The sequence below is a fragment of the Trichoplax adhaerens genome, genomic scaffold (genome assembly GCF_000150275.1).
Source record: "Trichoplax adhaerens TRIADscaffold_13 genomic scaffold, whole genome shotgun sequence".
Classification (NCBI taxonomy): domain Eukaryota; kingdom Metazoa; phylum Placozoa; class Uniplacotomia; order Trichoplacea; family Trichoplacidae; genus Trichoplax; species Trichoplax adhaerens.
In genome coordinates this window covers 1,222,583-1,244,981 of record NW_002060955.1, presented here as the reverse complement: position 1 = coordinate 1,244,981, position 22,399 = coordinate 1,222,583, and the positions used below count along the sequence as shown (strand labels likewise).

The following is a 22,399-nucleotide window of genomic DNA, read 5'->3' as shown; positions in this document are numbered from 1 at the left end:
TGATTGAAAAGAAAAGTAAAAATGCTACTCTGTTGGCATGAAAAAAAGTAAGTCTAATTTTCAATACCTCCAATCTTCATCCAGTGATCGAATAATAAAGAGTCGATGTCTCTTCTCCAAGATAATATTTCGGAACGATTGCTTGCAATTTTGATCAATTCAACTAGCTCGTAATAGTGAATTTTCTATCCTAAAATGAATAAGTCCAATTAAACGACTAGTTGTACGACGCAGGTTCACCACAAGTACAAACTATGAAAGACATCAAATTATTAGCGATAATTTCTTTTTTGGGGGAATACAAAGAAATGTCTGATCGACTAATATTCAATATTATACATTGTAATAGTCTAATCTAGGTATAGCTTTTACAGTGGCTGAGTAGGTTATAATGATGATGATGATGATGATGTCTAAATCTTGACTTGATTATTGTCCTAAACAATAAGGAGAAAATAGTTAGCTGAACTAACAATGTAATACCATGGTATAGACAGCCAGATCGATTTTAACCAAGAATGGGACGATATTGAAAATGCTAAACTGATAATTAAATCCAACCTATCAACATTAAATAATAACATCTGGCTCTTTCTTCCTACCTTGATGGCTATTGTTTCTTCAAATTTAGATTAATTATTTTTTTCTCCTCTTTGCCTTCCAATGAATAATCATGTAAATTTTTTGTTTTTTAAACAATTTAACCCACATTAATAAAAAAGATATTCAATACCGCTGCAGTATATTCTCTTGCAGCTATAATAAAAAGGAGAAATGCATTTATTTTCTCTTGAATAAAGTATAGATTAGAAAAAATACAACAATCAATATATTTATTGTTATGTAACGTTGGCCTATTGATGATTTATTTTATGATGGAGATCGTATTTTCAAGAAATACCATTGATTGATCGCTATCCTTTTGATGAATTAGTACTACTTATACCAATTGTGTACTTGATTAGTTATCGCCGATACTTTCAATTAAATAAGATACGAGTATTGTTGATGATAAATGTTATCGACTCTGCTCATCATAGGTTGTAACGCCATTCACTTTTCAACTTGAACATTTTTAATGCTAATTTCAGTAAAGATAGAAGCCATTTGTACGGATAAAATCATTTATTTATTTCCTTTATTCAAGGTATTGATCATAATTAATAGCGATGAAAATAAAAAAGGTTGATTGCTATCAAATAATAAAAATAGGAATACCACATTATGATTGAGTCGAAGCGTTATGTAACAGCTTGCGGCAAACTAGAAATCTCGTTTAATGATCCGTTAACCTACAATTCGAAATATGATTGACAGTCACCTTTATTTCGCTAAGGTCGATTATGATACTGTATGTTTATTAATAGCATTTTATCGATTTGGTAAATAGATGAAGAGATAGAGAGATAAATAAAAAAAATAATTGTTCAATAGAAAAATGAAATAAATCGTATAGCCACAGCAACAACACTCTTCCTAAGCTGCCGCATAGACAATCTACATTGAAATAATAAATACTCGTAGGATATAAAAAACTTGTGCTATCTATCTTACGGTAATAGCTTATGCTATCAAAAGATAGCTGTCTCTTGAAACAGTATTAGAAAATTATGGCGATTTTTCAAATCAATAGAACAAGTTAAAATATTAAAATGATAACATTTTCTAAATGGAAACTATCTACACAAATCCTCCAATTAATTAAATTTTTTATCGAACATAATTAACTTAATCATTGTTTTATTTTTATCGATTGAATTATTAATAATGGACAAACTACGCATAAAGCTATCAATATTAATTATTTTCGATATCGTTCTATGAAATCGATGTGATAACAACAACGTTAAGAAGACCAATATTCAGGTCATTGACAACTAAAATCGATTATATCGATTGTCGAAATGCATTCCCTTACACCTTATTTTCACACTTGAAATGAGCCATTACCCGGTGCTTAATGGTTAGTACCATTATTTTAATAAAAATACGGTACCTGCGTGATATAAATGATATTTTAGTCGGATATACCCGTAGGTATAAAGTGCATCCCTTACTAAAATGAATTTGAAAATAAAGTCCTCTGCGCCGCTACCGCTTGCTATGTTTATCACAATCGATGTAACCGATTCTCGTGCATACTTCCAAGATTGTTTAGCTCCTTCTACTCTTAAATACTGTTCATTCAATTAAATTTTTGGGTGTGTACTTATTCATTATATACCGCCATTCTTACAGATATCATTTTATCATCAACACTATGACCAGCCATTACCTCTCAAGGATAAGAGTTAAAAAGTGTGCTAAAATATATGAATATTTTTTTCTCTAATAAATTGCATTGCATTCAATTTGATCTTCATATTTACAATATTTATGAGAGAATAATATATTTGCTTGGCATCTGTCTTATATTGATCAATGCAATACTCATGAAGAGTATCTACTCAAGATTATTTGTGCTGGCTTTAGTATCAATTAAACAGTAGCAGCTTGTACTGAAACTAAAAATTTCAGCTTGATATAATTTTTATACTTTTCTACATTGTTGTCCGTAAGTATTGCCTTAAATAATAAACACAAAATGCAAACATGATATTATCAATGATTATTACATTAATGGTAGAATTATAACAATCACTTATCGCTTTACTTAGGCGAAGTAACTAGTAGTAAACTAGAGTCAGGATAATAAACACAGTGTCTTCAACATACAATACTGAAGCTTGTTATCTTTTTTTGTAAACATGATATTTTCATAAATAACAACTAAATCACAATATGCATAGCAAAACTAATACGACGAAACTCACAAGCACAGATGCGAAAAGAATTTTTAATTGCCCTACATTACTCAGAAATTTACATGTCATCCATGTCATGATGACTTTGCAATCCAATACCTAACATAAATAAATTAATTCTATGACGCCTGGAATGGATCGCAATATTAGTCTCGTATATTAGTTATTTGAAAATATTATTCTGCATACTATATCTATTTTATGAACTAAATGACAATTCTAGCTGGCTTATCCTTTATTTTATATCCGTTTCTTTTTTGCTAGCTACAAAGCGTCTTGTAAAGTTAAGCTTACTCTGTCAAATCATGTATAGTTAAGCTTATTCTGTCAAATTATTACAGCCAATGTATAGCTAATACTACGGTCAAATAAGTGCTATTTCTTTTCTCAATGATAACAGGAAGCCATTGTTTAGGATATTCTCTACTTGTAAATCTTTAATCAGTCTATGCAGATGTAAATTACAGGAAAATGTAATCATTACGACGCACGGAAATCTAAAACTAATCAATAGCTATTCTTTTATATCGAAATGAAAATAAACATGCATCATAAACAGTCCATCAAGTATTTTAACTATCACCCTGCATTAATTTTTTCATAGTTGTGCTAACGTTATTGGTATATTCTATAAATGCTGAAGCAAATTTTGATTAAATTATGGTAAAAAATGAAATCATTAAAATCTCACTATTAAATTCTTCGATATATCATTGCCATCTACTAGACATTTAATATCATAAATACATTAAATAGCATAGTCGTTCTATAGCCGTAATTTGATATAAGAACTTTTGGCAATGAATCATTTCATCTCCTTATGAGCATCAATGACTAATTCTGTTTCTTAACAAGTATTAATAAATGGCGTAAGGTATATATTGAATTCTTGATAAAGTAACCCCCGTAACGTGGCTGGGCTAGATCCTCTAGCTATGAAAATAAGAATTTTTTGATTAGATTACGATAATGCAAGTTTTTAATAATATCGTAAAGAAGAATACCCTTTGCTTTATCAAGTCTATAACGCTGAAAGTTGTAAAATAGGTATACAGTTAATCGTTACTTCAATTGTTAATGACATATAAACTGGATGTTACTATTTACAAGTTATTAACAGTACAATTATTTTGTCGTACTTTAATAGGGCCGAAATATAGGATTATAGTGAGCTTCATATAGGCTACATTTTAATAATTTTTTTTTATATTTTAATGAAACCATATTAGCTCTAACTGTTTTGATGGAATTGCTATTACTACCTTAATTATTAATCTCTGCCAGTGGTATTACGGATATTTTTTCATTTTTTTTGAAAACTACATCGATGGCTACCGTGTTCATTTATTTTTGTATGAGCGTGTATGTATATGAACGTGACCGATTTCGCATACGGTCACGTTCATATATACTTAGCAAAATGCAGCTAAAGAATTGGAAATGAAGCATTCTTGCAACGTGGAAATTAACGATCTCATATAAAACTGATGCCAATACGGCTGTCATAAAAACGGAATACGAATATGGTAGTTTGAGAAAAAAAAATAACGAAGAACAGTCGAGAGCTACAAGCATATTTGATAACGTGATGACATATAAAAATAAATTTTTTTCATTTGTTTGTATAATGGACTTGCTTTGACTTTTTCTGTTATTACAATATTTCTGCTTGCTTTTTGCCGTCGTAAAACGAAATTTTCATGCAAATAACCACAGAATTGGCATAGTTCTCATTCTAGTTTACTTATGTTAGATTCAATTTTAAGGGTATCATACATCTCTTTCCAGTATTTGCCATAAAATTGTTTATGGTTCTGTTACAGTGTTATACACTGTTATATCGAGATTATAGTAGAAACATCTACTGTATGTTAGGATGATTTTGTTGATTCACCCTTATATGAAGAGTCACTAATTTAGATATGTGATATTTAAATATAGCACTAGCTTTTATGGTGATATATATAGCCTACTGAAATTAGTAGTTTAATTGGGGAATCGAGAATAATCTTACAATTCAAATAACTGTGATTGTAATTTACTTATGGTAGATTGTAGATTATCGTAGACATGTTGCGTGATAGGAAATATTGTAATCTGACAATTTTATATTAGTCATTCGATGTCTATGTTCGTAAACACTGTTGTCTTCATTAGGTGGCAGTAGACATAATTAGCTTTTGATTCATTATCAGGTTTCAACGTTAATATTACTTACCAGGATGTCTTTGCTAATGTAAAAGAGTATATAAATGCGATAAATCGTATAATAAAGTTAGTTCTTAAGATTAGTGTTTAACGTAAGATACGAGACATCCAAGTCTTTTTGTAGTCTATTAGTATAGGAAAAAGTTCCTGAAATAGTAGATACTACTCCCTGATACGTAGTTCAGGGAATCGACTGATTGATCGCGCATTACGTTATCTTGTTGCAAAGCTATTTTGTAACAGGTTCATAGACAATTTTATAGCAATTACTAGACAGAAAAAATATCTTAATTTTATGATAACTGAAGGCTTACCATGAATACATTCCAGAAATACACCATGAAATTTTTGACTTGAACATTATATACAACACTGCAGAGGCTCATTAAATGACCGCAACATTAATTTAACAGGAAACGATTTGGAAATATTTGTTAAATAATGCTGTAATTTGTTTCGGCATCGTGATCAACTTGAAAATAGAATCCAGTTTTGTAGCCGCTCAACTTATATTGAATTATAATTTGAAAATGTACGTGTTTTTGATAAGAAAATGAAAATGTGTCTTAAAATAGGCCCAACCTTGTTTATGAGAAATTCAAACGTTCTGATTCAGTTTAAGATATCATAAAGCATCAGGTACATGCTGTAACTTCATAAACATATTAAAAGTACGTGTTCTTGACAAGAAAATGAACCCTTGTCTTAGAATAGGCCCTGCCCTGTTCATGAGAAATTTAAATGCTCGAATTTAGTTTGAGATATCTTAAAGCTTTAAGTACATGCTCTACCTTCATAAGTATACTTGTTTAAGTAACACTGGTCTATATGATTGCTTATTACTGTTTTAATACCTTGACCTGGTTTCTACGTATTCCTAAATAACTTATCGTTTTTAGAACTCAATTTGAACAGAAGTTGAACCATTCGATGTAAAATGGTCTAATGTAACGTACTGCACATTGCTATAGTTATGGATAATTATTTTCCTTGAATAAATTTATGAACAATTAGCTATATCGTTGACTAATTATGCAAGGCAACCGAAGGAAATTCATACACTTGCTGGTCATTATCCATTTTACTAATTTGAGGATTTATCCGACTTCTTAAATATAGTAATTAGAGACAAGTTCATAAAAAGTTCTAATTTGGTATTTCTGATTACGGCACTTCTGACTCTTCTGCTGTTATTATTATTACTTTATTATTTCAGCTACAGCTGTTTCAGAGCAAACAATGTACTGTACTATAAGAAAGTCACTAGGATTTAGAAACCTCTCTGTGCATATCGTAGTAAAATACGAACGGTCCGCTACTGGCGAGAATGTGAAATTACTAATCTGACGATGGCTAGATGTGAATAAATAGATGATAAACATCTAAATGATTCAGGCCTACCTACAGAATTACTAGCTTTAAAAATCTAAAAGCACGGTTAACACTGTATTAAGCATAATCTTTAATCCTTTACGCAGTAATAATAAAAGAGAATCAATGTTGCTTAACAACTTTATACATTACAATCAGCAAATGGTTAAATCATTACACGCAAAATATATCATGGATTAAATATTTTGGATATCGTAGTTTAGTAACGTAAGCGAAGTAGCTATTAGATTAAATATAGGTTATCTTCATAGCGAATCATTCCGTGACATAGGTTGTTCGGGTATAGGTAAATTCAATGGGATTGGAGTAGGTAGTAAACCTAAATTATGTCAGAAACCATGAAGACATTTAATACTAAACCTTGCGTTAAGCCCATAAAAATAGAGAATGATCCTATGTAAAACATTCAAACTAAATATTTATACCTAAATTTCGACTCTTTTCTATTGATTTGACCAATCTCTTATGTGATAATCTGCATACACCTGATTATCGCAAAAATTGTTACGGCTACTTTTAATGATTATTCTTTAGAATTAGATGTGCAATAAGAGTAGAATTTGTCAACCTATCCTAGTACCTATATCCATTAGCTAAAATAGACATGAACCTCAATATAGATAATACCTGTTACGAATGGTTCATATATCTTGCCAGTAAAAGGTGAAATGAATTGCTTCAGAAAGTTTACATTCTATGACAGGAATAACAGCAAAATAGAATATTATCAAACGATCGTATCGCCTCATATTTTCAAGGCTTATGAGATTGGTACACAACGCTAGCAAATACTGTGGAGGCCATGCAAGCACGGTTGTCACCTCCGTCATTAAAATAGTTTAATGATGCCAATTACCGTAGCATTACTCACTGTGTAATCCAAGGTTCCAGATTTTTGTCGGCATATCGGACATGGATTGGATGCTACCTTACCTCTTCTCTACAGAAAGAAAATTGAAGCGAATGAGTGAGGTAGACAATATACCATTTAACCATACGTGGTTGTCTACACTAGTATCTTGAGCCAGTTGGACACAAGCTGCTATCTATGTAGTATTGTACTGTATTTCTATCTATAATGTAGTACGATTCATTTAGAATGATTTCTGGAAACTATCATTCTCAACTTACGACACATCGAAGTCTTGTTTTCTGAATTCGGAGTCATTTAAAAGTGATCCACATGAGGCGAATGTAAAGAGAAAATGATTGGAATAACCGTCAGTATCAATAATGCAGAAATGTAGTCAGGATCAATCAAGATTTGATCTAACAATAGCCATTACCTGAGGTGGAATCATGCCTTTATGATTTCGTCTGTATGATGCCCATACAGGTTTACTTTCTGCAACGACATATCATCAAAATGAAAAAAAGATGACATTACAATTAAGATGGCAATCCTGAGGCCTTGACAATTTCTGCTATTCCAAATCTATCTTTCATAATACCGTTCATTCTCAGCAAATATAAAGTAAGGCAGAATCAGCATAATTGAATAAGTAAAAAAAATTTGCACGACTGGCAAGCTCGAAAAAAGATGATTGCAAATTTTTATGATATAAAATGAGCCGATCAGCATGGCTATATGGCTCATATTGATCCACATTACCTACTAGTAGCATCCAACTTTCATGCTAAATTACCTGTTGTAGTATTCGTGCTGGTGTTTGCTCTTCTGCTTTCATCCGTTTCAGTTCTTCGACCTCGACCCCGAAGCGGTTGATCTTGCAAGCTCAGTGGACTCGTATAAATAGGTCTACTCCATCCGCTCCATAGCGCTTGTACTGGCTTCAGAGAGCACCCATTTCCGGCCAATTGTCGTATCGCTGATATCCATCGACGATCTAATATACCCCAACGGCTCAACATGATTGATCTAAGGCTAATTTCGAAACTTTCGCTCAATAGTATTATTCGATAGGCAAGAGGAAAGCAATTCCCAGGTAAGACAAGATGGTTGCTCCTCTAGTCTCTCAATGCCTTGTTGCAGGAACTGTAGCATGCGCAGATGTCGTTCTTGGTCATTTTACTACAGTACAGTTGGTATTATACAGTACTGTAGACTACAGTGCACAGCACTGTAGAAAAGTACTGTACCTGGCGTAATGTACGGTAGTATATTGACCATATCAAGGTAAAAATTTTCCGACCGATTCTTTTTCTAGTCATTTCACCTGTACTGCATGCCTGCAATGGGACACTATACTGTCCGCGATGCACATGTAAATTAGCTGCTAACGTGTTGCCTAGAGATAGAAAAATTTTGAAATCTCTAGACCCAATAGCATGCTGCTAAGTCGGTTTTGTACATGGAGGAAATACTACTTTCACAGTTAGTGAAACAATTGTCGCCAAATCAATCCCGAGTATAATTGTATCTAAATTTACTAACTTACAGTATTTTAAAACTAGATGTGGAATGCCCGTTGTAAAACAGATACAGTTAAATTATTATCTGAATCCATTTCAATCTATAGTAATTGCCGAAGTGAGGATGCATGTAAATGAAATTCAGAAACGTTATACGAAGATGTTTAGACCTTATACTGGCCTGGTTCACTGTGCAGTGTGCCGTCCTGATTCACATGAGGCTACACAGAATGCTCCGATTTCCTTCTACAGGAGAACGACATTCGAATTTCGTCAGCTACTTTGCATGCATGCGACTTAATCATATAGGATTACTAAAAATAGTCTTCTTTTACAAGTTCTTAGTAGTTCCATAGTCCATGGTAAGGTATAGTACTGTCAATACAGATACGTTAGCGACATCAGCATGACTGGCAGCTTGTTGCATTCAATTTGTAACTATATACCATATTTCTTTTTGTACATAAAACATAAGCACTACTCATGACCTTGACTAATTGCACAGCTTATGCCACTAGTATTGGATACATTGGACTAGCCAAAATTGGATGAGAAAGGTTAAAATGCATTAATTTAGTCTTCTATTTTGAGGAACTACTCCATCATTTTAGTAAGGTGTTCTAAATTGATTAATAAGAGCATAAAGCATGCTATATAGACTAGTTCGTTTCTTCGGTATGGACATGCAGAGCATCTACAGGTCGCATCTCCTAAAGAGGCAGAGTTTACTGCTTCAGTCAAGTCATCGCTGGCTGTATGCGTTGAATAGTGTATTGCTATAAGAAATCACATTCACGTATTTTGTATAGCTGGTACTATAGTGGCTAGATTAAGAACACGATATGCAACTACTGATCAGAGTTGAGTCTTTGATAGTAAATGAGAGTAGAGTAAGTATAATAATATTATACGCGTATAGATAGGCAATTTGCTATAGCAGCTTATAACTGCAGCAATTTCTATTGTTAACAGTCTATTGTAATCTCCATACAAGAATGTTAAATTGGCCTCAAGTTGAACAATATCTTCATGATAGCTTGTACCGCGATTCTAGGCGATAATTCATCCTGGTTTATGAGGCGTAGCTGCTTGCTTGTAGAGTGCATAAATTAGAAGAGACTCAGCGAATCCGCTTACACTTTAGGTTAGAATTGCACTCATTTATGTGCAATTTATGGGCATTGGTTGTAACGTCTATAATATATACTGTAAAGGCAGTAAATTGATATGACACAAAGTAGAATTCTTCACTTATGCAATCATTTTGGCTATTTATTGTAGATCTCTCACTAGTATACTCAATATAACACTTAATCTATGATGCATTACCTACTCATAAAACTGTACTATAAGTATAAATATCAAGTTGCATTATATTACATTGCAACAGGAGAAAAAAATACTAGAAACTCTACAACGATTGAATACGAGGGAATATAGAATTATTCACCACCTGCTGATATTATCGTACTTCTTTCTTACATAAAGTTATAGTAAACGATCGCTGTAGCTGTGAGTTTAAATCTACAGGTGTGATGTATAAATGCTCAAAGTAGCTCATTCCCAATAAAATTTATGTTATGTCTCGCTGATTTGATACATTAGGTTGTTTCAGTTTTAAAATTAGTTGAAATTAAGACTGTGAAGGATTTTAAAAGGCGAGCTAACAATGACTTGGCTAACGTTACTCTAACTATCTAATATGCGTATAACTAGAATTATAATTACAATTAGGACTATTACCGAACGCTAATCTTAATGGATCATGATAAAGTTATTTCAATATCAAGATAATTAAATGTGAACTAGGAGTAATCTATGTCGATATAAAGTTAGAAACTGCAGAGAGTGGCATTTGAAGCTGGCTAATTTTATCATCGCGAATGCATGAAACTGTTACCAATGCCATTTCTTTCTAGTTGTGAAAGAATCGTCAAAAATTAACCATTTTTATATTTCGGCCACTTTGATTTGTGTCGAGTTTTGGTCAGATTTCTCCATCAGTTGCATTCTTTGATGTTGCTAGATGAAGTTAATAACTTATTAGTCATAATCCAAGGTTCCGCTATGATAATAGCGGATGAAACAATTACGTACAACATATTACTGTTACGTAACATTACCACGCTATAACATCATAAACCTCATTATATCAAATTACCTCAGATATGATTAATTTCAATTTTCGAAGCTCTAGCTCCAGATTTTTTTGGCTAAGGGTTGATTTTTGAAAAGATTCGCGAACTTGCTTATCCAGTTTGGAAGAAGAAGTTACTTGGATAGGATGAATCTTGACTTGTGATATCTAATCATTTTCAAATAGGATAAGATAGTGAAATTATTTATTATAAGATAATCTGTGTTTATGATAATAATTGGACTGCATTACTTGCGATACAATGTTTAATGCAGGTTCTATAATATAGAGTTACCTTAGGGATGAAGAGCAATCCCATTGAGGATGTTGTACATAAGATAATAAAACTAGCTTGCATTGCAAATTGAGCATCTAGGATTAAATTTGATGCGATACCAACTATGATCCCGGTACAACTTAAGACAAATATATTATAAACTGTCATAGCTAGCGAATGGGAATCATTTAACGAGTCGATAGAAACTTTACGAGTCTTCCATGCTAAGAATACACCAACAAGCAATAATAATAATTTATAGCTAAGAGTCACTGCGAGCCAAACACTTGTATATTTGGAGTAGCAAATTTGAATCCGATGCATTACTATAGTTTCAATGTTAGCTGTTACAATTCTCTAGAAGTAATTTTATAATAAAAGCAGTTGTTAGTAATGATAAATCCTAGAAATTTGTAATTTGGAAAGATCGTATAAATCTATCGAAGTACAATGGATATTTTTAAATTTAATTAGATTCCAAATACATAACGAATTTATTGAAGGACGGAGTGAGACTAGATTTTGACGTTTGTCAATTTCTCTTCATAGGTTTTCAACTACAATATTTTATTGGTAAATTTGAATCATTATAGATTCTCAATTTAAGTACTTATTTATTGTTAGATCGTTTCTAATAATCTTAAAGTTATCACTTGAATTGGCTACGGCCCTACATTAATACGTATATTGATACGTAGAAATGGGTTTACTTCTTTAAAGACTTCGAGCAATTCTGAAAAGTTTCGCTATACTATTTATTTTGCCTTTATTCTAATTTTACATATGCGATGAAATAGTGACTCTTTTAAGTTGAGATATCCATAAAGCAACTTTACTGACCTGTTTAAGCGCCTAAGTACTGATCAACTATCGACTATGTGTAAGCAGATAACAATAATGTCAAGTTAAGCTATAGTGTGGCATCGTAAAATGTTGGTAATACTGCACTTTAATGATACGTAAAAATGCAAAGAGATAAATGAAAATTGGCAATATCATAACTAGTGTAAATAAATTATCCGTATAGGCTTTCCTAACATTCTTCATGAATATTAGTTTTTTAGTGCTTTTCTAGTTATAATAATGAAATTATTTTATCAAGCTCGATGAAGTCGCAAATAAATTAATAATAAAACTCATTTATTGAACATTATATTTAAGTTAAATATGACCTTTGCAAAATTTTTTAGTAGCTTATAGAACTACAGATATAATTCTAAATGCTTCTTGATTATGAATAGCTGTAGGGATGAATATAATTTGCAGCTAATTCATGAAATCGCAATTATGCTAACGCTGGGTAACCCCTAGTACTAACTCAAAATTGAAATTCGTCATTTTCTCTTTTTGCACATTAATACAGTATATGCGAGTATATACAGTATATACTATTCCCATAGTAAAATTATTCTAGAGAATTAATGATCGTTTCAAGTTGCATTAAGGTTTAGTCTACTTATTGCCACATAGTAAGAGTAAATTTACCTTAGGTGAGCCAATATTATTTTCCATGATGGTAATTGGATCTATCGTTGTCCATAGAGATAGTATAACAATATCGACAGCCAAGAGTTGTATTAGACGTCCAAAAAGTTGAATATCTCTTATAACCTTTATAGATGATGAAAGCAAAGAATAAAAAAATACATTATCTATATTATAGTAACCAAGTTTAGACTTTCAATAAATTAATAGGACGAATAAAATTTCTAATCTATAACAATTTAAAGAGGAATATTTTAAAAAGCGTCACTATCTATAAGTGAAATGATATAAGATTCAAATTAGATAGTTACCATTCGGATTTTGGTCGGATTAAAAAAGATTTTGTAAATTCGCCAAGATTTTACAGTTACTGAGCCAAAAGCAATGGTAAATCCTAAGCTTAACAACCAAATTTGAATAGTGCACATATGTCGAAGTGCACTCTTTGGAACAAAATTGCTATCTAGGCCCAAAAAAATCGATGAAATATAGCATAGTATGCATCCGGCTAATATGGAATAATTTAAATTTGGGCTTGACATTTTAATGAATCTATAAATGGCAATTTTTGATTAAAGAAAATTTATATATTTATAAATTTATTTTTAAATTTTTTTTATAATTCTTTTTCGCAATTAAATTTTAGGATTATCTATTCTTGGTAAGCTATTATATTTGGCCAGAAATCTTGTTCTTATTCATTATTTTTGTAATTATGAAAAAAATCGATATAAAATGATAATAGTGAATTTATTACTTATTGTTCCTAAAGTAGATGACGAAAGCAGCAATAGCCAAAGCAAGACATATTCCCAAGCAAGCACAGACACTGAATGGGATAAAGAGGGATTTTGATATGGTAAGAATGTTGATTTTTACAGCTACATGATCGCGTGGAGGATAGCCATCTAAATATAATAAATTTTGTGTATATCGTCAGATGTTAACTAAATTCTTGTGTAAATCATATTATTACTATAAGATATAATATTATGAGGCATATGTTTTATCATTTCGCTTACATTTCCAAATTAATGGCTTCTCAAATTCTAACTTTTTCTCATCGTGTCGATAAACAAAAACTAGCGGAACTCCATTTCCTTATTAAACAGCGAATAATAATATCATTTACACTAGTAAGATTTAAATAATGCTTAAGATAGTATCAATACATAGTTTATTACAGATTTTTAATTTTTTTAAATAATACATTAATGCGCGAATAAAACTTCTAATCACTGGTTTGTGCTTTAAAATTAGTTTGAAACAATATAAAAGATAAACCTGAATTTCTTAATATCAATAGTTTAGACGTTATTTTCGTACGAGTATTAGAAATACGATCTGTTCGAAATTTTTTTCTTACTATGATCTCTATCCTTGTGTGACATATACCGTTCACAAAATTCCAAATTTTAGAAGAAAATAAGGGCTTTATTGAATCTTATACAAAGATTAACTACTCACAGCTCTATTCTAGCCGAATATTACTACTAAAGACTTCTACAACGAACTAACAGAATAATCTAAAGTTGCATGCTTTTATATTTTTCGTAGCATTCGCAGCTACAATCCGCATGGCAAACTTTTACCTTATTTTACACATAGTTAAATTCTTAGTAAGACTATTCTACTGCGGACCATCATTAATCCAATATGGATACGACTACAGTGCTTACGTAGACATCATTCACACCAGCCAAAGTACAATGAATTAACCATATCCTAATATATGATTTACGGTTCTATTTTTACCTATAGCCTTATTAGTAACTCAATAGCTTACTGTATATAGTCATCTGTACTCTAGCATAGAGTCTCTACCACTACAGTCTATAGTTATAACTACCAAATATCTCTTAGGATAAATATCTACCGTACATTATACTAAACATGGCTAACAGTCTACAATCACAATACTAAGTTACATTACATCTTATAATTTTGATTGTAAGTGTAAACTTGTTTTTAAAATAAAATAACTGTTCTAAACGTATTGGAGACTGTAAGCTTGTTTATGGCTTGAAAGTAGCCTTGCAGTTAAAATTATTTTGTAGATCATAATGCACATGTACAATATATATTTTGTATTACTATTGAGGACAATTATAGCTAGGTAGGACTTTCTTAAATATAATAGTATTGCATATAATTATTGGGAAGAAATGAAGTGCATGAACTATTGACTATAGCTTCAGGTTTAGAAAACAGAAAATTTCCGATTTTAGTCTATTAAGGCAATCTATTGCGACTCGACTGCAATCATCTCATTCTATGGCTAAAAATCTATAGCTCTATTTGGTGCTAGTGTGTAGATTTTGAATAAGCAATTTACAGTATGTGTAAAGCTTAAGCAATTATGCTTTTGTATCATGATATCATGAGCTGCGCTATCACTAGATTGCTATGACGTAGAAAATCAAAGCGATTCTTGGTTACAAAGTCCGCCTATCACATAAATATTTGTCTCATAGTCTGATGATGTTACCTAGATAAGACAAAAGGACTAGAAAGTTGATTGATCTATTCGTCATTGAAGAATTATTGCTTATAATAACATTTTCTCAGAAATCTCATTATTCTCAGTGAGTTGGGATTTTAATTATACCTTTAATGACTGACTTATTAACTTTCTTCGTTCGCATTTTGTGCAAGCTACAATAAAGAAGTACATTAGGGCATTTGAATAAAACATATCTATAGGAAATTCTACATGATGCCGGTAATTAAGTGTAAAATCAGTATATGCGTATGAATGTATAATAAGCGATACACTCGAATGGTCTAAATTATAAGTATAAAAAGGTTTCGCACTGATATGAAACCAATTAAAATTCAGATAGCGACTGCAGTATTTTCACAAATTTTAAACCAAATTCATTAGTTATTAAATTTGATTTTGATTAGCATTATAAAACGCTCAAATATGTATCGTAAATTTAAGACAGATTTAGGATAATATAATTCTTCCACTACTATCTAGATCACTTGAGTAATTTATAAGATCTTAAATGATAATTATATATATATATGAGTATATCGCTAACCATTCTAAAATCAAGACGCTTCAGTTTTTCAAAATCTACAGATACTATCAGTCATTTCTTTGAATATTTAAGTATTAATTTTGATACCGATTGAATAATTAAGAGAAACACATAAACTGTTTATATCCCTTCCATAGCAGTTCAAAACCTTAAAAATAAATCAAATGTCATATTAACTTAAGATAATATTACTCATCTTAACTATCGAAACGAAACCTAATAAGATAGATAGGATAAAGGACTGTAAATAAAGTTGAATTTCAATAGAAATTCTGTAGTCCTATTTTTCTTTGATTCATCCATTTTAAATTTTAATTAGTGCGAGGCAGGCCAACTTATACTATCTACTCAGCCGATAATTCATAAACTTAATGACGTTACATTTATGAATTACGATTTCATATTAAACGTCTACCTTTGATAATCAATTGCAATTAATTTATCTATAATATTGTTATTAATTTATCCACAATATTTCCTATAGATTAGGATTCTTTCTTGCATTAATGAGTTATAGGACATTGACGCATAAATATCTCTAATATATTGTGACAATGTTATATAATGTATTAGAGTAGAAATATCTATGTTAGGATAATTCTGTTAGCCTGTCCTTATTTAGTTAACTTCTAATTTGGATATACTGTGTTTTAATATAGCACTGCCTTTTATGACAGTGACACATATACACATACTGAAATTAATAGTTGTTATAGGGAATGCAAATCATCTACTTATAGTTCGAATCATTGTGATTGTAACTTACTTATGCTAAATTATCGTGGAAATGTTCCGTGATAGGACATATCGTAATCTGACTATTCTGTATTAGTCACCAGATGTCTATGTTGGTAAATACTGTTGTCTGCATTAAGGGAGCAGTAGCTATAATTAACATCTAATTCAGTGAATGATAGCAAAGTTAATCGTATTAACTATGACTCATGAATTATTGAGGAATAGTATATAAATGCAGTATATCGTGTAATAAAAGGGATTCTCAAACTTAGTGTTTCACTTGAAATACGAGGCGTTTAAGTCTTTGTGTAGTCTGCTAGTAGAGTAACAGTGTTTGTGATAGTGCAGATATCGTTCCTTGATACGTGGTTCAAGAAATTGACGTATTGATCGTACATTACATTATCTTGTTGCAAAGCCGTTTTGTTACATATATAAATAACGAAAGTTATGGTACCTTGTTGCTGGTATATTTCTACGTCTCCAATGCGGCTACCTTTATGAAATTCAATTGGGCCCTAAAATTCAAATTTAATTTGTAGCAAAATGCACATTATTAGTATACATATTTCATTATCTTATGTCGTTACATGAATATGACTTGATAATTAATTCGAAAAAACTACTGCATTCTACAACTTAATTATGATTATAACTAAATGTTTATTGCTTACTGTTGTGCCATAAAATGAGATCTTATTCAGTTCTTCCATCAATATTTCTCTTATTTGATTGTGTTGATAATTAAATTTTTGTAAAGATAAATTTAATTGTTTTAATCGTCCTTCCGTGGAATTTAAAGCTAAGGCTAACGACCAGACTGCATCGTAGAGTTGTCCGGCCACGGTGCATACGGTGTTATTGGAGTTAATTTTCTTTAAGAAATCACGATAGAATTGAGTTCCATTCTATTTAAATAATGACATGTCAGAACAGTATTTGTCTAAGAACTCTATAATTAAAGGTGAAATTATTGATAATGACATTGAAAATAGTGCAATTTGCGCCTTTTTATAAACAATTTTGTATTTATAATATCTAAGAATTTACATAAATTCTAATTAGAGCCGAGTCTTAAGAGTATACATGTACATGTATATTATTGATAATTATAATCAGGAACCTTTCCGTAAATTGTTTGACGAGATGCGGTTGAATATATCGGAGCTTTAGTATAAAATGTTGAATTAACGACGACTTTCTCTAATTCATCAGCTGTACAATTAGAATAATGCCATTTTCGTGTCCACCACTTATCTGGATGCCAACCGGCCACTAACCAGACATACTGACCACCATATGTTCCTTGTTTGTAAGCCTGCCAAATATAAAGCTTTTATTAAATTTACTCTACGTATTTTGGTCATATTACAATTAACTAATACTTAATAAAATCAATGACGTCGATTGCAAATATTCTAATAGGAAGAAATCGTCAAAGCCTTGCTGATTATTGGTTATATGTATCTAAGTTCAGCAGTAGTAGAATTTTCGCACAAATGATCAATCACCGCTTCTATCGCAAATTTTCAAACGCCAATAATGAATAAACTTACAGTCAATACATTTTAAACATTTTCGTTAAATGAGATCTTAGCTTCTGTTTAGTCAGATTATATGAACTATATATAAGTTGCAATTTACGATCTGATAACTTAGACAAGTCTATTTAACTTTGAAAGACTATTGAAGGTTTCGTATTTTTATGTGTTTTATATGCAATAACAGTAATTTACAATTGAGTTTAGTTTAAAGTGCAGGATGTGATGTGGCAAGAAACTACGCCTTCTTAGAGAAAGTTACACAGGTCCTAAGGAGGATTTATTTTGTATTTAAGGTAAAAGTACATTCGCGCCTTAGTAATTATGCAAATCTAAGTCTGATGTAAATGTTACTTTATTTTATTTATTCTATATGTATATAATAGACTAGGAATATGCTAGGCTGCTAAGCTATTGAATTACCACGTAAATGTATATTTTGTCATTTACATACTAATATTTCTCAGTTATAAATTAAAAAAGTATCAATGATGTATTAAATTATCATTCATTAAATTTTATAGCATTCTTTTCCTATATTGCATAGCCAAATATAGTATAATTGTAACCAATTACAGCTATACTTATTCTTATATAACTATTCAAATAAGATAATTTTTAATTCAAATTTTACCGTTACATGTAATCACAATATAAGAGATAACGATTGTATTTTGGTTAATGAGAGCAAAGTGAAATGTCAAGTATAAAATGAATACAACAACTATTGTAAGAACAATGATAATTGGGGTATTGTTTGATTTTCAATATAGGATAATTTCTTGGAAGTGTTGTTTTTACGATAAATTAGCTAATCTTTTAAGCAATGCAGTTGATAACAGCGTTATAATTTTGTATTATCTACAGCATATGTTTCAAACTCTAACTTAGTACTGTTACGAATACGTACAGATATCATCCTACTATGCAACATAAGATAGGACAACTGTATTGGTACTGGTTATCATAGGAGAACTGTATATAGTCAGGTGATCTGACTTATCTGTAACTAACCAGTTGCCGAAAGACTACATACTTCTAAGTGTGCACATCGTGCAAAGAGGCTCTCAAAAGGTTCTACTGTTAAGAGACTCTCTAAGTGGCGAAATTCTCGAGATATCGATTGTGCAGAGTATTAGTTGTATATAACCTCTTACATTGCTAAGCGTAGTTCTAATTTGATTTGGATAGATGTTAATAAACGTAACTTGTTAAGAATACTCAAGTATTACTTCATCCCCGAGTCTTTACCGAAGTACCTCGACGTCAAGTCGTATTTACATATATATGAACGTGACCGACTTCGCATACGGTTACGTTCATATATACTGTACAATGCACATCAAGGGCAACAATTATAACAAAGAGTACGTAAGGAAAGTTGACAATTCAACTAAAATCACCATTAGTTACTAAATTCTCTGTCTGTTCCTAATGATCAAGGCATTGATGCCCCTGAGTTTATTATTCGATAAGATATATAGAAGCAGTAGCTTTAATAATAGAAATATGGATCTGAATATGTACAGGTACAAAATTAAACTGTCGTAAATGTACTGCAATATAACGTATTACTTAATGTAAAGAATAGTAAAATTAATCATTGCTTGTTATTAAGAGTTATGTTATTAATATAATAAATATTCAAGTAGTATGTAATAAAACAAATCTAGAATGCTTTCCCTTTTGCTATCTAATTAATAATCTTGCATTAAGATCAAGGAACATAAATTTATAATATGATACCTATAAAAGGCTAAAAAATGATCTAGCATAAGAATCGTTTTTAGTCAATTAAATACCATGGAATTTTATCCTAACTGAATTTACAAATTATGTAAAATTTTAGTTACAATTTGTCGTCTTGAAGGTGTTGTACTTATACTGTAATATATGGATTTATCGCCCATGAAAGGTAATAATTATTGCATTAACTACTGTATATTGGTAGGAGTAAAATCTCTTTTTATGCACTTCTGGTACTATCTATCTCTTACTCTCGACAGAGTAGATAAACCAAAATATACATTACCGCTAATACTATTTATTAATGCATTAATAATTTATCAAAAATTTCAATTTTTGCTTACGATATATGCTACTGAAATTTACTGTCTGTTTTCCGATTTCATTAGACATATGTCTTTCATTCTTAACCAGACATAAGTATTAAGAAAAACATGGAATATTTCATCTAGAAAAAGTCTATTACAGTAATACTATACCTCACAAAAAAGTGAAAATTGTTGATTATAATGGCTTATAACGACAATAATTCGAACATCTTTGTCCTAAATATATTTCAAACGGAAAATATTAACGATAAGGCAATAACTTCATCTGTAAAATTTATTAATAGGACCTAAACTAGAGATCTTAAAGCACATAAATTTGACAACTATTAGCAATTAGCAAACTCTTAAATTTAATATCGTTAAGAACGTACCTTGATAGCCTTAATTGCAACACTTGGATGATCATCAAAACTTTCCATAACTGCCACATTGATATTGGCTTTAAGTAAAGTTTGTTGAACCATAGCAGCTGACTATATCGGCCAAAATAAATAATATATGATTATTTAACTGATTAATAGGAAGAATAGGTAAATTGACTAGCTCCAGTTTCCCTTCGGTCATTATCAATTTTAATCGTAAAACATAATTATGTTTTTAAAATATTCATAGATTTAAGATATACTATTCAGTATTTATTGTTTATGATTCGACCTCTGTATGAAATATTTTGCTCTTAAAAAATTAATAAATTTCTGTTTCTTTGTAATCGCAATAGTTATGATTAATGAATATCATCATAATGCAAATTACATTGTAACTACAAGAGTAACCACAACAAGCAACAACAATTTTTCTTCTGAACGTATAATCAGCAATTCTTTGTTCATTTAAAGTAATACTGAAAAATTTAATACCGCAAAAGCATTATAATTTTTTTTGACTTTCAACCGACATTCAAGTGAAATTTTTAGAAATAGTCAATACATAAAACAGAAAACTATCTGAGGTGATTTAATGAGAAAGTATTTGTAAGTTATGAAGATTGCAAAGAATGAATGAATAGCTTAAAATAATAGAAATCTTGAATTATTCAAATTTCACAAAAATGAAGTATCGTATGCGATCTACTATGTTACATGATATCTAAATCCTAACTTTAGTGTTATATTCTATCGTTTTAAGATAAATGAACTATCGTATCTGATTTATGATATAATATCTGAACCATAATCCTAAGGTTACATTTTATTGTTTTAAGATTTGCCCAAACTCAAAATTTTCTCAAGCTGTTTCATTTATATACATACTGTAGAATAAGTTCCGGCTGTTGAATAAATAATTGCTACTTTTTCCCACTTGAATTGCTTGAGAAGTTTAATGCGAGCTAATGAATAACTATATTGCGTTATTGATGTTCTATAGTAGTAAGGATAATTTTTTTTATCGTCTAAGGATAAACCAGATGCAGCATAACCCACCTGTGAATAATAAAAAAATCACGATTACAATTAATGACAAATAATTCAATAAATTCTACGATGGTATCTAAAATACTAATTACTTCTTATAGGTATTGACTGAAATAGTTGATTAATTAACTTTAAAATGGTTTCTATTAAATGTTCAATGATGCAGATTTGGTTTCTAGGAAGGTCTACCAACCTGAACTAAGTTGTAAAATTTGGATATACTTGCAACATAGGCATTGGCTGTCGATATTAATGGACCAATGACTCCTATTTTTGTCGGTGAACGTGAAATTGAGTCGAAAAATGCCTTAGCCGCTACACCCTGAGACATCTAAACGTATTTAAATAAGTTGAAATTGCTACTATCAAAACCGCGTAGCAGGTAGCTGTAAATTTTGATTATTTTATCGCTATGAAGAAAGTCTGATGATGAGTATAGGTTATTGGTTTTTATTTAATCTGTCAATGTAAATCATGTATTAGAGGTAGATGTTAACTTTCTATTTTACTTTAAAATTTTAAGCTTTGCATTATTTAGTACGCTAAAATTTTTTACTAACGCGATTTTATTTTTTTAATGGTAAAATATTGAAAAAAATTGCACGCATATTTAGTAGTGCTTACCTGGCTATCGGCTAATTCCAATTCAAGACGATAATCTGGTAAAACTGTTGTGTTCTGGTTAATAGCTTCGACAGCCATATTTGCTGCTATAGCACATGATGTACCCAGTTCAAATCGTCTATACCAGGGTATCATGCACAACAGTGTTAAATTTTGAAGACATAGACAAGTGGTGATGAAATTAATTAGGCTAAATACGGCAAAGTATACAATGAATTTCATTTTTATTGGTGTTGGAACACATGAATTTTATGTGCATCAACTTCTGACACATCTGAAATGAGAT

General features: G+C 30.7%; 3 protein-coding genes across 3 annotated transcripts; all 3 read right to left on the bottom strand.

The window, feature by feature from the left end:
* Positions 1-6,649: 6,649 nt before the first annotated feature.
* Positions 6,650-8,276, bottom strand: TRIADDRAFT_60057 (uncharacterized protein; the record flags this gene model as incomplete). Its single annotated transcript, XM_002115993.1, has 5 exons — positions 6,650-6,723; positions 7,032-7,098; positions 7,276-7,344; positions 7,691-7,749; positions 8,051-8,276. 5 exons carry the CDS (start codon positions 8,274-8,276, stop codon positions 6,650-6,652), a joined length of 495 nt encoding a protein of 164 aa, XP_002116029.1.
* A 2,317-nt stretch (positions 8,277-10,593) lies between these two features.
* TRIADDRAFT_60056 (uncharacterized protein) lies at positions 10,594-13,218 on the bottom strand (the record flags this gene model as incomplete). The annotated part of the gene is made up of 5 exons (XM_002115992.1): positions 10,594-10,692; positions 10,939-11,082; positions 11,210-11,548; positions 12,677-12,802; positions 12,988-13,218. The coding sequence occupies 5 exons, from the start codon at positions 13,216-13,218 to the stop codon at positions 10,594-10,596; spliced, it is 939 nt and encodes a 312-aa protein (XP_002116028.1).
* Positions 13,219-13,429: 211 nt separating this feature from the next.
* Positions 13,430-22,191, bottom strand: TRIADDRAFT_60055 (uncharacterized protein; the record flags this gene model as incomplete). The annotated part of the gene is made up of 11 exons (XM_002115991.1): positions 13,430-13,584; positions 13,699-13,776; positions 15,285-15,331; positions 16,858-16,979; positions 17,136-17,369; positions 17,585-17,779; positions 20,228-20,293; positions 20,449-20,550; positions 21,328-21,498; positions 21,683-21,820; positions 22,114-22,191. The coding sequence occupies 11 exons, from the start codon at positions 22,189-22,191 to the stop codon at positions 13,430-13,432; spliced, it is 1,386 nt and encodes a 461-aa protein (XP_002116027.1).
* Between the last annotated feature and the right edge of the window lie 208 nt (positions 22,192-22,399).